At 43.3% G+C, this 16,997-nt stretch overlaps 1 protein-coding gene across 7 annotated transcripts in view; it reads right to left on the reverse strand.

The window, feature by feature from the left end:
• SDK1 (sidekick cell adhesion molecule 1) overlaps window positions 1-16,997 on the reverse strand; it is a 566,813-nt gene that overhangs the window by 166,730 nt on the left and 383,086 nt on the right. For all 7 annotated transcript variants that reach the window (XM_080980906.1, XM_080980905.1, XM_080980909.1 and 4 more), the window contains exons 16-18: window positions 15,761-15,908; window positions 14,869-15,009; window positions 5,080-5,261 (exon numbers count right to left, since the gene is read on the reverse strand). In XM_080980906.1, coding sequence (XP_080837032.1) covers window positions 5,080-5,261; window positions 14,869-15,009; window positions 15,761-15,908 — 471 coding nt within the window. The remainder of the gene's footprint in view (window positions 1-5,079; window positions 5,262-14,868; window positions 15,010-15,760; window positions 15,909-16,997) is intronic.

Raw genomic sequence — 16,997 nt, forward strand, 5'->3', positions numbered from 1 at the left:
TTTCCTGTAGTCCAAAGATCCTATATGTTAGACAACTGTACATGAGGCTGCCTTTGAAGATAGCTTGGAAACTGTGGTTTGTTCAAAGCACAGCTACTGAGCTGCTAACTGAGATCAGACACTGGGATATCATGTGCAAACAACTTTGCTGGCTCCCGATCCTTTTTCAAGCTCAACTCACAGTGCTTCTGCTTACATTTAAAGCCCTACAAGCTTTAGGGTCTGTGGGCTATTCACATCTTGGACTGCCTCTCTTCAGACGAGCCTGCCTATTACTGATGTTATCATAGGAGTAGACCTTGGTGAGCACCCACCCAAAGTTGTTTTAGGGGGAGCACTCGCCACTATCGCCACAAACCCAATCCAGCACCTCTTAGGCTGAAAAAGAAGCTCTACTGGTGCCTAGTTTAATGCCACTTTCCATTTTGCCATGCTGTCCATACGCTTGAAGCTATTGTGGAGTGGTATTTTACATACTGCTTTCATTCTGCTGTTTCTGTTCTTTCTGACTTTTTGCTTAATGCTGCTCTGTGTTTTTAGTTTTCAAATGTTTGGCTGCCCAGAAACATGAATGTGCGGAAAGTGTGAGATATAAACTACTAACCAAGTAAAAATATTAATATTATTTAAAATAGAGACGGCACAAAAAATAAACTCATGGAAGTAGTACAATAGTAGTACAATAATTAATTCAACCCATGTTCTGTGTGTCCTGCAGTGCATAGGACTAGACCTTGACACAGTGCTCTGTGTTTTTGTGTTGTGAGGGGACCCTTAAGAAGAGCCCTCCTGGATCAGACCAAGAATCCATCTGGCCCAGTATCCTGCCTCCAACAGGGGCCAGCCAGATGCCTCCCAGGTGCCCAGAAGCAGAGTCTGAAGACTCAGTATTGCTGTGTCAGCAGCTGCTGTCATTGATGGTTATCCTATATCGCTGAACTCCCTACTCTGCTGTAGCACATTAGAACCAAAGACTTAGAGGGGCAGGAGTTAGAGCAGGCACATACCCCAGCCACCACCCAACAGGAGCACAGGCACCTGTATTTGTGTATCCTCCATGTACAGTATCTTAGCATCAGAAGCTTCTCTTGTTTCTTTCAAGCCGATTTCACTCATAAAAAAATGCCTGGGCAAGTCAGTTGTTCCTTTTATTGACCCATTAAGTTGCTGTTGCATTTCAACGTACCTCACACCCCTAACCAAAACACAGAAACAAAAATATTCTCGCAAGGCAAACTGTATTTAATCATGTAATAATATTGCTCTCCTATTCCCAGTCAGCAAAACCGTAACATGCACTTTACTGATTATGAAGTAACTGATGTACTGTGTCTCCAATGGGAAGTTTTAATAGCTCTCTTGCTTTTTACAGCCCACTAAAGCAAAGACCGTGACACTCTCACTACGGCTCAAAATTCAACATTGGCCTGCAATTTGGGGGCATCGGTGGAAGCAGCAATGGCTTCGTTTTCAGTCACAAGAGGCTTTTAGCAATGATTAGGAAGCTTAAAAGGGGTTTTGACGTGAAGAGGACAGAAGGGCTCAAAAGGCTGGAGCCACACAGCTATTTTTTTTTGGCAACCATTAAATCTGCAAGGAGGAAGTATTCCAATCACTGTCGGGAGCCAGTGGGGAGATAACTGGGAGCCTTAAGTTCTCATGTGCACTTGCCCCAAATGGCTCCCTTAGCCGTTCCTCATAAGGCATCGTTTCCAGGCCTTTGACCATTTTGGTTGCCCTCCTCTGGACACGTTCCAGTTTGTCAGTGTCCTTCTTGAACTGTGGTGCCCAGAACTGGACACAGTACTCCAGGTGAGGTCTGACCAGAGCAGAATACAGTGGCACTGTTACTTCCCTTGATCTAGATGCTATACTCCTATTGATGCGGCCCAGAATTGCATTCGCTTTTTTAGCTGCCGCGTCACACTGTTGGCTCATGTCAAGTTTGTGGTCAACCAAGACTCCTAGATCCTTTTCACATGTACTGCTCTCAAGCCAGGTGTCACCCATCTTGTATTTGTGCCTCTCATTTTTTTTGCCCAAGTGTAAAAATCCAGATAGGGATGATAGGGATACAGCTGTTGCTCTCCAGGGCAGCCTAATTTCAGCAGCCTAATGTAGCCTAATTTCAGAAATTTTTAATGATAATTAGAATGGCACTACTCTGGACAAGAACACCTTTAAAAAAAACTACACACAACAACAACTTAGCAGTTGCTCTAATTAACCCAAGGACAAGAGACACTACAAAGTAGGGGGAGAATGTATTTATGACCCAATTAAGAGTGGTACATGGGTCCGTAAGCATTTGGAGTTTCACAGTGCTCTTAATCAGGTCAAATTGTGCCTGCTGAAGAATTCTGAAAGTGTTTATATTCCTTGGCCTATCACAGTTGGTCCAACACAGAATATATTTAATCTACTTTTTACCTGTCTGGGTGTGACATCAGATACAAAGTAGGAAGATACAAGCTGTGCAAATACTTCTGCTGGTTAAATAAAAACAAAAATGCACTATTTGGCATGAAACAAAAGGGAAAGGTAAGAAGCACTTGATCAGATGCTACTTCTTGGTGCACGAAAAGGCCTTTTATCACCTTTTGCTCAGAACTCACTTTTGCTCCTTGGAAACGGGATCAGAAACAGCCTCCCTCCAGGAGAATCTCCCTCCTACACAGACACACTTTAAAAGCTATACACTACCCTTCACCAACCTGGTGCCCTCCAGGACTTCCGGGTTAGCGCCTCCGGCAATGGCGGAATTCCTCTGATCGGGAGGAATCCGCTCCATGGAAATCAGGGTCTGGCCGCCACGGTGAAGGCGGAGACCCACTAAAAACCACAGGCGGGAGAAGCTTGTGGACATGGGATTCGGCTGGCACCTTTTGCGCCTCCCCTACTCGCGGGGAAACCCGGTTTCAGGGATCCGGAGCGACGTGGGGTGAGTGGCGCGGTGCTTCGAATCGACTGCTTCTTTCACGGAGTGAAGCCGCATTGCTGTTGCAGGAGAGCGCTGACTTTTTCCTGTGGACAATTTGATCTTAAAACAACTACCCGTGAGTAGAACGGAAAATTGGATTTTTAAACGTCTTAATTTGGCACCGAAACGGGGAGGTTTCAAACAGGAAGTCCGCCTCCCCCTTTTGTAAATAGATTGAAGCAAAGAGACTGCAAACTAAAGCCTTGGAAAGTCTCTCATAAAGGATTAAACTTCCATCGGTTAAATCATCAAACCCCCCTTGGAAGCAGGAGAAGAGGGGGGAAATTTAAGATCGCGTAAGCCTGCAGGAGTGAGTGAAGAAAGTCAAATTACCGCCGCTCTGAACCTGGAAACGGGCTGCTAGTAAGATTGAAGTTTCGGATATGCTCATTGACTGTGAATAGATCGTCTGCTGACAGTAAGTTAAAGAAGAGAAATACATTGTTTCCATTGTCTCCTTCTGTGTTTAAAAAGGAGTAAAAGTAACTGAAAATTGAAACTAACTTTATTGTTTGAACTGTGCTTAAAAGGATTGATACAAATAGAAATTGTTTCCCCCTAGAGGAAGCCTTTGAAATTGTTACAAGAGCTGAGCTGGGGGAATTTTCCACCTGCAAGATAAAACTGTGAGAATCTGGGATTGACCTTGAATCGTTAAGAATGTTGACAGAAGAAGCCTTAGTGGTTGCATTTTGTAAGATTAATGATTCACTGGAACAGTTTTATAAGAAGATGGATGCGAGGACTATAAAAATTGAGAACTTGGAACAAAAAGTGACTAATTTGGCACAAAAAGTCAATATTAACACAGAAATTATTCAGGAATCGATACAGGGATCTATTTTGACATGTCAAATTGAGGAGAAGGCGGGGGAGAAAGTTTTTGCTGTGGAACCTAAAGTGGCACAAGTGGTGAGGGAGTTGATGCCTTCCAAGACTGAATTTAGAGAAAGTCAGACTTTTAGGATTGGAGCCCCGCTTGGACTGGAGAAAGAAAGTTGGATAGATCCCCTAATGCAGGGGTTTATTGACCTTTGGGACCTGGACTTGGGTCAGGAGGAGACTGGAGTTGTGGGGACTGCCAGACTTGGAGGAACTTTGAAACACGACTGGAAATATCTTTTGAATTTCAGTTCTAACTATGGAGATTTGGCTGACTTGTTGAGAAGGAATAAAAACATTGCTAGATGGGAATTTCCCGGAGATCTACTTTTCAGCATCAAAGGAAGGAAAATAAGAACAAGATCAGGAGAAGACAAAGTAAAGTGCATGTATAAACATGAAGAAGACTTGCAGAAGGGACCTGGAAAAGAGTTAAGAGCCTCGGACAGAAGAGCACCAGGTTGATGGGCTATATGGAATTGGCGGAAATGACTGGCAAAACCCGAGACCAGGGAGAAGAGACGGTGGAAGAATATTGGAAAAAGTTTAAAATCTGTATATGGAAATAATGTAAAATTAATGAGTGTTAGAAAAATGTTGGAAGGGAATTATACGGCTTTAGTAGAAATATTTTAAGGAATTAAGTATAAATAAGTATTATAGTATTAATGGAAAATAAGGTTAAAATATGTTAAGATAATTACATGACAGAAAATAGAGAAAGATGGAAAGGATTTGCTGAAACAATTAATAGAAATGGAATACAAAAAGGGAGGTGAGAGGAGGTCGATGAAACAAGGGAATGAAAGAGAGGATATTGAGATAGTATGATGTGTGTTTTTTGAATTGTTTTTGCTTTTGTTTTGTTTAATGTGTTAATGTTAATGTTGCGTTCTGTATTGTTTATATATTGTATTGTACTGTTTTCTCTTTTGCTTTTCTTCTTCTTCTTTTTTCTTCTTCTTTCTTCTTTTTGTAAGGTTTAAAAGCAATAAATATTATTTTTTTAAAAAAAACAACCTGGTGCCCTCCAGATGTGCTGGACCTCAACTCTCATCAGCTCCAGTCAGCATGGCAGTATGAAACCGGGGTTGATGGGAGTTGTAGTCCCAAACATCTGGAGGGCGCCAGGTTGACAAAGACTGCCATGTGCAAACAAGCTGATTGACCAGTGCCATTTCAGTTACCAATGAGAGGAGATCCAGGACAGAACTTACCTCCTTGCAAAGTATATTCGGTGACTGCCCTGCTGAAGGCTCCCAAGCCAGCTCCATTGTAAGATGCAACCTGGATTTCATACTGAGTCCAGATGATCAGGTCCTTTATCAGGCAGTAATTGATCTCTGCGCTGGTGATGTTCTTGTACTGGTATTCTCCGGGGAGGCCAGCCAGGCGATACCTATGCATATAGAAAGAGGATCATTTGCACGAATTACTTCAATTAAAGCAAATACATGGACTAACAAAACAGCTTCCTTTCTAAGCAGGCAATATGAAATGTCCTACCCACTTGGGAGGCTGCTGCTTTGGAGCACCCGACAAATACTGGCTGGTCTCACCTCCAGAGCCTCCAAAAATCATAGAAACAGTGGTAGGCCTGAGTGGAGACTTGGCCTGGAAGGGGTAGTAATCATCTCCCTTTCCCAAGCCCTACTCAGGAAGAGGAAGCCAACACTCATGTGTGCTCCAGACCAACTGACTCTGTTGCAGGTGCCACATCATACTCACGTCAAGCTTTGTTAGAAATCAATCTTTGAGTGCAGCAGCACCCATACTGTGTAACTCTCTGCCAACTGATATCAGACTGGCGCCTTCGCTGCACTCTTTTTGGTGCCGCCCTCCAACAATTTTCTTTAGGCAAGTCTGTCTAGAAGGTTGGCAGGTGTTTTAATCAAGTTTTTAACTTCTGGTTGATTTGAAATATTAGTCGAATATTTTAATTACCTGGGTTTTTGGGGGGGGGGGTAATACTACAGTGGTACCTTGGGTTAAGTACTTCATTCTGGAGGTCCGTACTTAACCTGAAACTGTTCGTAACCTGAAACACCACTTTAGCTAATGGGGCCTCCTGCTGCTGCCGTGCCACCGGAGCATGATTTCTGTTCTCATCCTGAAGCAAAGTTCTTAACTTGAAGCACTATTTCTGCGTTAGCGGAGTGTGTAACCTGAAGCATATGTAACCTGAAGCGTATGTAACTCGAGGTACCACTGTATTTTTACTAGTAGTTTAATACTTTTATTTGTCTTGTAAACTGCTTTGAGAATGGTTTGTTTCTACAATCAAGGGGCACCTAATTTTGATTAAACAAATAAAGGTCTGGAAAGTGGTGAGGTCACCTGGAACAGCTGTGAACTTGCTCAGTTGGTGCCATGGTGCTGATGCACCATGTGGCTCAGCTCACCGTTCCAGGGGACTCTGGCGCTGGACAGCTCTCCCTACTGCTTTAAAACTGCATCAACAGAAGTCTAGTGTCCAGATCAAGGGAAGCCATAGTACCTAGTACGCTCTATTCTGCCTTGGTCAGACTACATTTGGAATATGGTGTCCAGTTCTGGGCACCAACATTTAAGAAAAATATTGACAAGCTGGAACGTCTGTAGAGGAGGGCAACCAAGATGGTTAAGGGTCTGGAAAACAAGGCTTATGAGGAATGGTTGAAGGAGTTGTGTGTGTTTATCCAAGAAAAGAGGAGACTGAGGGGAGATATGATAGCCATCTTCAAATGTCTAAAGAGCTGTCACATGGAAGGTGGAGCAAGCTTGTTTTCTCCTGCTCTGGAGAGTAGGTCTTGAACCAATGGCTTCAAGTTACAAGAAATAAGATTCCAACTAAACATCAGGAATAACTTTCTGATGGTAAGAGCTGTTTGACAGTGGAATGGACTCCCTCAGAAGGTGGTGGACTCTTCTTCCTTGGAGGTTTTAAAGCAGAGGTTGGATGGCCCTCTGTCGTGGATTCTTTAGTTAAGATTCTCTTCCAACTCAATAATTCTATGACAAACCTTCCCCATCTCTCCTGCTAGACAGCTTCCCAGCCTCACTGGAAAGAGATATAACTGAGGCATATAACAGAGGTGGCAGAAATAACACACAACATCCAAACTCTGTATTATTATAATAACAATGTCAATTTCAATAATAAGAATAATATCAATGCTAATCAGACACATCCATGGAGGAGAGTGCTATCAATGATTGCTAGCCATGAAAGCTATGCTGTGCCTCCAGAGTTAGAGGCAGCAAAGCTTCTGAATACCAGATGCTGGAAGCCACAGGAGGGGAGAGTGCTTGAATCCTGCTTGCTGGTTTCCCACAGGCAGCTGGTTGGCCCCATGAGAAGAGGATGCTAGACTAGATGGGCTATTGGCCTGATCCAGTAGGCTCTTCTTATGCTAATAACAATGCTATTGATAGGAAGTTATAAATAATATATTCTTAGGTTTTCTTTATTGTAACAGAGTGAGCAGCAAAAGCAGAGGAAGACTGACTCCTGCCTGACTGCTCCAATATTTATATGCTGATCTCACCAAGAATACATGCCTAGGGCTAAGCAAAACTCGTGTTTTATCCTGCTTTATGGCTGTAGAAAAATTACAGCTTGTCTAATAAAAATGATGATTTAGTGTTCAACTTCCCTTTGCATGCCCCCTCACCACACACTTACAGATTTTTCTTTTTTTTGGTCATAGTGCAGCAATAAATCTGTTTGAGCAACGTTTATCCCTTAGACTTTTGGCCCCAAAATGGAGTTGTGGAACCACATTCATAGCACAAATAATGACAATTGGGGGAGGAAAATGGCTTGCTGGAGATTTCCAGAGAGTGAGTAAAAGGGTTGAGCAGGAAAGAATAGAACATCTAGCTCTGTGTACACCTTGAGCAACAAGGTGAATCACAGCAATTCAGGTTGTGATCTCATCTGAGTCAGATCTCACCATGAACAAGGCATCTCAATGTGGATCAGGTGCCCTGAGTCACTCTGTGGAAACACCCAGAGCTCAAGAGGGGAGGGGATAAAGAGGTGGGGGAAATCTTTCCTTTGGATGGGCAGAACACAAGAAGAACCCAATGGATCAGGCCACTAGCCCATCTGGTCCAGCATCCTGCTCTCACAGCGGCTGAACAGTTGCTTGTGGGAAACTAGGAAGCAGGACATGAGCACCAGAGCTTTCTCTCCCCCTGTGGTTTCCAGCAACTGGGATTCAGAAGCATCACTCCCTCCCAACTGCAGAGGCAGAGCACAGCCATCCTGGCTAGTAGTCTTCAATAGCCCTCTCCTCCATGAATTTGTCCAGTCCTCTTTTAAAGCCATCCAAGTTGGTGGCTATCACTGCCTCTTAGCGAGCTCCATAGTTGAACTCTGCGCTGCATGCAGAAATACTTTCTTTTATCTGCCCTGAATTTTCCAACACTCAACACATCTTACTTTCAAGTGAAGGGAATTATTTTCTGAGGCCACTCGAATCAGTAGGTGGCAGAGGGCTACTTCTTTCCCAATTGTTTTTTCCTCTAACAATCAATTTAAAATCATACCTCTCTCCCTCTTTTTCTTCATGGAAAGGGAAGGAATTTCCATGAAGGGTGGTGGTGAAAAATTATGATTTTTTTCAGGGCTTTAAAAATAATAATAAAGAAAGTAAATTCATTGAGTATAGTCTGAACTTTCACAGTTCTCTTTCTCAAGAATCTTCTTCAGGTCCCCAGTTGCTCACAAAAAAAAAAACTGGGCAAGGAAACATTTTTATTTTCCTACCCACAAATAGCAAAGTCTTATCTTGTGGGAGAATGCTGATGCATCTTTCTAAAATTTGACATGCTTCATCTCCTCAGAAGATGCCTGCAAACTGCATCTACTTCTGGCTATTTTTTTTAAAAAAGTTAGAGACTTTTTCTTTTTTAAAAAATAATTAAGTAAGTAAAGGTTCCTCATATGAAAACCCCTAAATGGGTATGCCTGAACTTTGGCAGCATTAATCCACTCTGTTGGGGTTTCTTTGCCTGCAAACTTTATACACTTGTGTGGAAAGGATGGGAATTTACATTCATTTTTAGATTCCCCATTATAGCCAACATTTCCAATTTAATAGATCAGATTTGGATCCAAAAAAGAAGAAAATTAGAATGACCCAGAGGGGATCTGAACTACATCAGGTTGCTTTCACATATTACAGGTACAATTACAAGGTGAATCTTGTCATCATTGCACACCTCTAGTAGCATCCATGCAACTAATAACAGGCACAAATTGCCTTCATGGCCAATTGCTCTCCATTCTGTTACCACTCCTCTAATGATGATCCACTGCATGCAAAGGCTCAATTCATAGTAGACAGCATACCATATTTTTTTTAGTGTTGTTAAAATTCCTATTCAGCCCAATGCCACATGCATTCACTTTCACTGCAAGCTGCCTTGTGAATTCACTGGATGAATAAAAATACAGATAAAGGTAAAGGTAAAGGTACCCCTGACCATTAGGTCCAGTTGCAGACGACTTTGGGGTTGCGGCGCTCATCTCGCTCTATAGGCCAAGGGAGCCGGCATTTGTCCGCAGACAGCTTCCGGGTCATGTGGCCAGCATGACAAAGCTGCTTCTGGTGAACCAGAGCAGCGCACGGAAACGCCGTTTACCTTCCCGCCAGAGCGGTCCCTATTTATCTACTTGCACTTTGACGTGTTTTCGAACTGCTAGGTTGGCAGGAGCAGGGACCGAGCAACGGAAGCTCACCCCGTCGCGGGGATTCTAACCGCCGACCTTCTGTTTGGCAAGCCCTAGGCTCAGTGGTTTAGACCACAGTGCCACCCACATCCCAAAAATACAGATAACATTGCCTTAGAAGGCCCCAGAGCCAAAGGAATATCTGGTTTGAGCCTCACAGCTACTCTAGAGGCAGGTTGGGCAAGCTTCATGGCTGAACAGAATTTGAACCTAGGTCTTCCTGGTCCTAGTCTGACACTTTGCAACACTGAATTTATTCATTTATTCATGCCTTTCTACCCATAGGCACTGAAGGTGGCTTAGAAACCCATAATTACAATCTGTGCAGTATTAACAAGGCACTATAAAGCTGGCTTATGCTGGTTCAGACCATTTGCCCATCCAGGCTAGTGGGCTGGCAGGTGCTTCTCGAGAGTCTCTGAGTCAGGTCCTCCCCAACTCTACCTCCTCAGATACTGTAAATGGAGATGCCAGAACCTGGGATCTGCAGAACTGTGGGTCCTTTCCTGCCACATAAGAAGTTACCAAGGCATGAAGGCTGTCAAGACCTGGTCCTCCCCAAACGGGTGCAACTGGTGGAGACAGAACTAGTATACAACAACGTGTCATTGTTCCTGCAGGCATTGGGCTGGCCGCTGTGAGCACGGATGCTGGACTAGAAGGGCCATGGGCCTGATCCACCAGGCTCTGCTCGTGTTCTTAGGCACAATGATACAGGTCAGTCTTTGCCAACCTGGTACCCTCCAGCTGGTCTGGACCATCTGCTTTATTTAACAAGATTCATATGCAGCTTCCTAAATCAACAACTCCCTCCCCATGGCGGGGAGCACCATGATGATGCGCCATCATTATGCAGCTTCCAGAGAATGCTGAAAACGCACCTCTTTACCTGGCTTTTAACACTTGAGGTGTGTAATTTTTTGACCCATCTTATTGTTGCTTTGAACTGTTGTTTTGAACTGTTTTTAATGCTGCATTTTGATGTTGTGACCGACCCCAGGACCTTGGAATGAAGGGTGGATAATAAATAAAATATAATAAAAACAATAGCAGCAATAACAACACCTCTAAATGATTTTTATGTACTGGCTGAGACTGATGGGAATTTTCATTCAAAAAAACTCTCTCTCTCTCTCTCTCTCTGTGTGTGTGTGTGTGTGTGTGTAATCTCAAGCTCTGATTATATGATAGAACAAATACAGGAACATATATATTCACTTTAAAACAAAAAGATATGAGTTGCAGAGGAAAAGAAATCAAATCAATGTCTCTACGTAGGAGTTATGACCTACATGAAAGCCAAGGCCATCTGGTGAATCCCTCAAAGCCCTGTTCTTGCACTCAGCGGAGGGAAAAAACCACATTGAAAGGAAATAATTATCAAAAACAAACAATCCTCGGAAGCCTGAGAACTTGCAGGCAGGGAGGGGGGAGGAGGAGAGATGTTTGCCTATTCCCCTTCAGGAAACAAGCTGTACAATAGCTGTTCAGAATATGCTAATCCACATATCAGAAATAAGTAGACTAAATAGCCGTCTGACTTGCAAATGAGGCATTATGACTCTGGGAGACGACAAACATGGAAATAGTTATATTGCCTGCACTTCTATTTATCCCTAAATTAACAAGCCACAATTGTGGGGAGGGGTTTGGGCAACAAGCCAGGCCTGCCTCAGGTTTTCCCGCTCAAGGCTTTGATGGCTGCACAGTGGCAAACAACACAGGACTGCATCCATCTAAGTCATACTCAGAGTAGACCCATTAAAAATAATAATGGATGGCTAACTTACGCCTGCTGTTTTCAGTGGGTGTGCACTAAGTATCACTGAGCATTTGGATACCACCCAGTGTCAAGCTGCATTGACTCCCTCTGTAATGTCTGGCCCAACTGACCCCAGGTCTTGAGGTCATGATAAAATGCATCTCCTCCAACCCTCCCTGCTCAACACTGCTAATTTCCACTGGCAGGATTAGGGAAACCACCTTGTCATGAGATCAGGTCATAGGTCAAGTTGATCCAGATGTTATGGGAGAAGGAAACATGATCTGGGAGCTGTGATTTGAACAGCAGCCCCATTTTCTTCATACCTCCCCCCTCAAAAGAGAGAAAGATGGCCTGTCTCACTTGCAAATTCACACTTGAAGAATATTCATCCAAACTCCAGATGCAAAGTTATGGCTCTCTCTGGGTTGTCCCCCACACATCTAGGTGAAAACCTAGCTGAATAGAAGAATGTGGAGAAGCCACAGCTCAGCCGTAGAGCAAGGGCTGATTCCTGGGAGTTCTAGTTTTTAAAAAGGAGCCCATTGCAGATGATGCAAAAGACCCCCATCTCATAGCCTGGGGAGCTGCTGCCAGCTAGAGGAAACCATACTGGCTTAGATGGGCCCACTGTCTGATTTGGTATATGCTCTGTGCATCCTGCTGTTCTCTTGAAGTCAAAGCATGGGTTGTCCCTGGGATTGTGCTCTTGGCTTAATGCTCATTCCAGGTTCTCTGCGTCCAGCATCTCTCTGCTAGGGAGCAAGGGATGGCCAGTTTGCAAATGTCACATCCTTCTGTGTCCCACCTCACTGTGAGCTTTGACATATATTATAATGGAAGGTTCAGTGCACCTTCAGGTGTTAGAGGAGTTGGACAACAGAAAGGTGGTCTACTTCTGGGCCTGACAACATCTATGTCTGACAGGCATGCAACACCTTACGAGTCTCAAAGTTTAAATTTACAGCTATAGTGTGTCAACTCCCAACTGCATGCTTCAGTGAAGACTACAGCTGGGAATGGGGGGGGGGGGAGAGAGAATGCTGCTGACAATTGATGCTGCCAGAAACCAACAAGAAGCTCGCATCCTGCACTGGAGCAAAAATGAAAGCAAACAGAAAAGAAAGCAAACTTGGGAGGGGGGCTGCTCTTTCATCAAGAAAGGTTAGTCTAGTAACAGACAATGCTTGCCTGCGGCATCTCTCTCAAGGACAGGCTTGGGATGTTAAAGAGCAAGGCTTCAATTCTGTAAGCAAATAAGCAAGGCTCACTAATCAGCTACTGGAGGGAACTAGTAGAAGAGGGCTGGACTAGATGAGAGCTACCCAGTTCTGCAACAAGATGCAGCCCATTTTCTGTTTCAGGAACTGTTTTCTCAGTCCTGCACCCAGGCCCTGGCAAGACATTTCCTATGAGCTGTTCATGGCTCCTTGGTTTGCCAATGGAGGCTACCATTCACTGCTCCAGTAAAATCAATGTTAGAATAGTTATCTGATCACTGTCCTATTACCTGTGTGCATCTGCTGGGAGTTATGATAAGCACACAGGCAGAAATGTTTGAACATAAGAACGGAAGCACTCTTACAGGACAGCCCTGGTATAGTGAGCTCAATGGAAACCTGGTGGAAGAGAGGTGACGAGTTGGGCATGGTTTTCTCTGCATATAAACTTTATAAGAGGGAAATGGAAGGACATCCCAGAGGTGGTGGCCCTCTGTACATCGAAGAGAATATTGAGTTCAGCAAGCTAGAAATTCCAAAAGGAACAGACACCATATAATTGTACTGGGCCCCAAGAGTATTTATAATTTAGTACTGGGGATGAGCCATTGTCTCCCTGATCAAAATGGTCAGGGAGATCTTGAGATGAAGAATGAAATTAAGGAAGCATCTGAAAGAGGAAATGTTGCAGAAATAGGTGACTTTATTCTTCACACAGATTGGATACATATGTGTTCCAGTCACAACAAAGAAATAAAATCACCAGATATCCTAAATGACTATGCCCTCAAACAGCTGGTCATGTAACCAACCAGAGGGGCAGCAACCCCAGACTTAATATTGAGTGTTGACCAGGATCTGGTGCGAACTGTTAGCATTGCAGTGACCATAGTGCTATCAAATTAAATGTGCATGTAAATACTGTAGTCAATTGCCAAGAAAATCCAACATGCTCACATTTGACTTCTGAAAAAGGAAGCTTTCCTCAAAATGAGAAAAAAGGCAAACTCAAAAGAATCAAATCACTCCAAAATGTTTGGAAGTTGTTTTAAAAAAACAACCCCTCAATATGAGAAGTTCAATTGGAGTGTATACTAAAGATGAGGAAAGGTACCATGAGGCTCAAGAGAATGCTTCATCCAAAAAATAGAAGGCTACTATCCATGATGACAGTTAGAGGCAGCAAAGTTTCTGAATAAGAGCCACTGGAAATTGCAGTTAGGGAGAATGCTCAAATTCTGCTTCCAGGTTTCATACAGTCATGTGGCAGGCCACTGTGAGAACAGGATAGGACTAGGTGGGTCATTAGCTGGATCCAGCAGGGTTCTTCCTGTGTTCTTATTACTGTTGAAAATGCTGAACTATGAACAATTACGGTAATCGGAGTCTGGCACTTCCAGCTTTGTAAAACCATTTTAATAGAGTTTCTGCTTGATCAACAATACATTCCTCAGAGCAAAAACCTGCCCCATCTAATGACAATAATAATTATTTTATTATCCTGACTCTGGGCACTGTCCCCACCTTTGATCCTTATCATAATCTTGAGAGGTAGCGATAGGCCCAAGGTCACTAAGTGAGTTTTGTGTCCAGGGTTTCTCCCATCTATATCCAGCACTCTAGCTCAAGTGTGGGGAACCTGTGGCCCTCCAGATGTTGCTGAATTCCAACTCCCATCATCCCAGGTCACTAGCCATGCTTGAAGGGGCCAGGCGATCAGCTGCTACCCCATACTGTCCCTGCGGCGTGGTGAGCAGGTAACCTTCCCCAGCCTTGTGGCCTCCAGATGTTGGACTATAACTGCTATCAGCTCTGATCATCGGCTGCTTTGGCTGGAATTGATGGAGTCCAGCCTGGAGGAGACCAGGTTGGGAAAAGCTGGTATAGTACATATGTACTCGTACTGCAACTATTCAGTGAGGTGTTAGGGGGAGAGTAGGACTTCTGTTGGAGGAGGAGTAGAACCTTTGGTGGGTGCTTTGGGGGCTGGCAGAGAGGACATAGAGGGAAGCTAGGAACTTTTTTCCAGTCCAGGAATTGATCCAGGCTCAAGAAGTGAGGGTGGAACATCAAAGCTCACCTGTCCTTGGAGGAAACGTTTTATGAAACCAGGAAGTTTCCAAGCCAGATAAACATGTAGATCATCTCTAAAGATAATCACTGGGGTGAAATTGGGGATGCTCCATCAATATACTTTCTTCAAATTCTTGATTGCCAGATGTCACAATGAGACATAGTTCATCGCCACTTTTGTTCATAGCTTAGACAGACTTCAGACATTTTAGGGCAGGTGAAGCTCACTTACCGTAGGATGTAGCCATGGAGAACCCCATTGTGCTCACTTTCAGGAGGGGGTTGCCACTGAACCATGATAGACTGATTGGTCCGCCCGCTAGCCACAATATTTTTGGGTGATGCACTTGGAGGTTCTTCAGGTAACATCAATCTATATGCAGTCAGACATGGAAGAAAATGACAAAAAGACCCTTAGCTGATGTCTTCACTTAAAGACAATATAGCGTTGTTTTCAGAGTTCTAGTTGAAATAGTTGCAACAAATCAACATAGTAGAAAGCCAAATAAGCAAGCAACAAGAGAGACAGCTGCTGATTCTGTCTGAATCACTCAGCTTGCCATGATCTCTCAAAATGATTGCACGTCTGAATGAATTTACACAACAGCCAAGAATGCATGATTTCCTTCAAATTTCCCCACCCACCATATAATATACCCACCTCCCCCACTCCAACTCTTTATCTCAAAATCTCTGCATTTCAAAGCCCTCTAAATTTTGGGTTCAACGAAAGACCAATGCATTGGAAACCAAAGGTGGAATTTCACCCCCCCCCCCCATTTATGTTTTGTGGGACAGATCAATGGCCAAAGGAAATGTTATAACCATTGCACAGTTGACCAAAACACAAGTTTTTAGTTCAATGCTCATCTTGACAAGTAAAGACTTAAATGGTTAGTCTCAGCATTCCTGAGAGTCTCCTAGCACTCGGCACGGGGGTGGGGGTGCTTTGAAGAATTTACAAGAACATAACATCTGCCCAAAAGGTTTAGACAGTGACTGGTGGGGTGAAGTTTCCAAATACGTTGATCATATCTAACATAGAGGTCCTTGTTTTCCTAAGCATACTTATACCCAGAACAATGGTCACTTAATGTTCACAGAGGGGTTTTGTTTCATGGTACCTGCTGGTTTCTATGCTGTACTGGCCCTTGCCCACTCGGTTCACGGCACACACTCTGAATTGGTAGGTGCGAGCGGGAGTTAAGCCGCTCACAGTGATGCTGGTCATCTTTGGATCAATGTCTGAGAGGTGCACTTTCCATGGAGAGTCTGGTGGAGGGAAGCAGAATAATGGCATCAGCATTTGACTAGTATAGCAAGTAATCAGATCTGGATGACCCACAAGAAGTTAACAACAGAGAAGTCCATTCCTTATGGAACACCTTTCTTCCACTTGCCATTGCTATTTCCATCTTTCATTGATTTGTCAAGCCTTATATTTCAACCTCACCATTACACTGAGCAAAGCACCCTGCATAGAAGTATTCAAAATGGAACCGTGAAATCTATTCATAATGTCCAAATTAGGGCTATCAACTGATCAAAGGTTTCTCAATCCCTAGAACCATTAATCCAGGACACTTGGCCTCAGACTATTTAGCCTCATTGATTACTATGAAGATAAAGGCATGGGAAGGGTCTGAAATATCTGGAGAAAACATGCCAGTTCTGAGAATATTTGCATCTTTTCACACCTACCATTCTCCCCACCCCTATTTGCTGAGAATAAGCAAGCTCAGTTCAAATCAATGGCTCTTGCTTTCAAGTAAATGCTCTTAGAGTTGGACTGTTAGTCAATGAATAGTCTCACTTTCAACCAATTAATCAACTGATTAACTTATTAAAATAAATACGGAAGCAGCTTAATAAAAGGGATACTTTCCGGATATTTAATCAAGGTAACGGGTTGTATTGAATTAGCAGAGACATAATTTATTCTCCAGAAAAAAATAGCATTCTCTCATTCTTTGCTTGGACAGCTATGTTTACAGCAACACCATCAGCAGCAATGAAAACATTTTCATAAAGGAACAGATTAACATCCAATTAAAATTAACCTGTTAATCCACCTTGTAATTATTTTATATACCTTTTATCGAGTCCTCCCTTTAGCTGCAGTCTTTTCTAAGTTGAAGAACCATAATCTTCTTAAGGCTTTTTCTGACATTACCTCTTAAAGATATGAGCTCTCTCCTTCATGTTATACCCATGTCTGAACATAGCTAAAAATGCAATATAAGAACCAGACTTTCATGTGCATAACCTCCACATACAACACAATTCTGAAAGGGGCACAGAAGTTCAGTATTTCTCCATAGTAATGGCTTTATGTGATTTTCCATAGTGGATTTTTGTCCA

This window comes from Podarcis pityusensis, assembly GCF_964106645.2.
Source record: "Podarcis pityusensis genome assembly, chromosome: 14".
In the NCBI taxonomy this organism is placed as follows: domain Eukaryota; kingdom Metazoa; phylum Chordata; class Lepidosauria; order Squamata; family Lacertidae; genus Podarcis; species Podarcis pityusensis.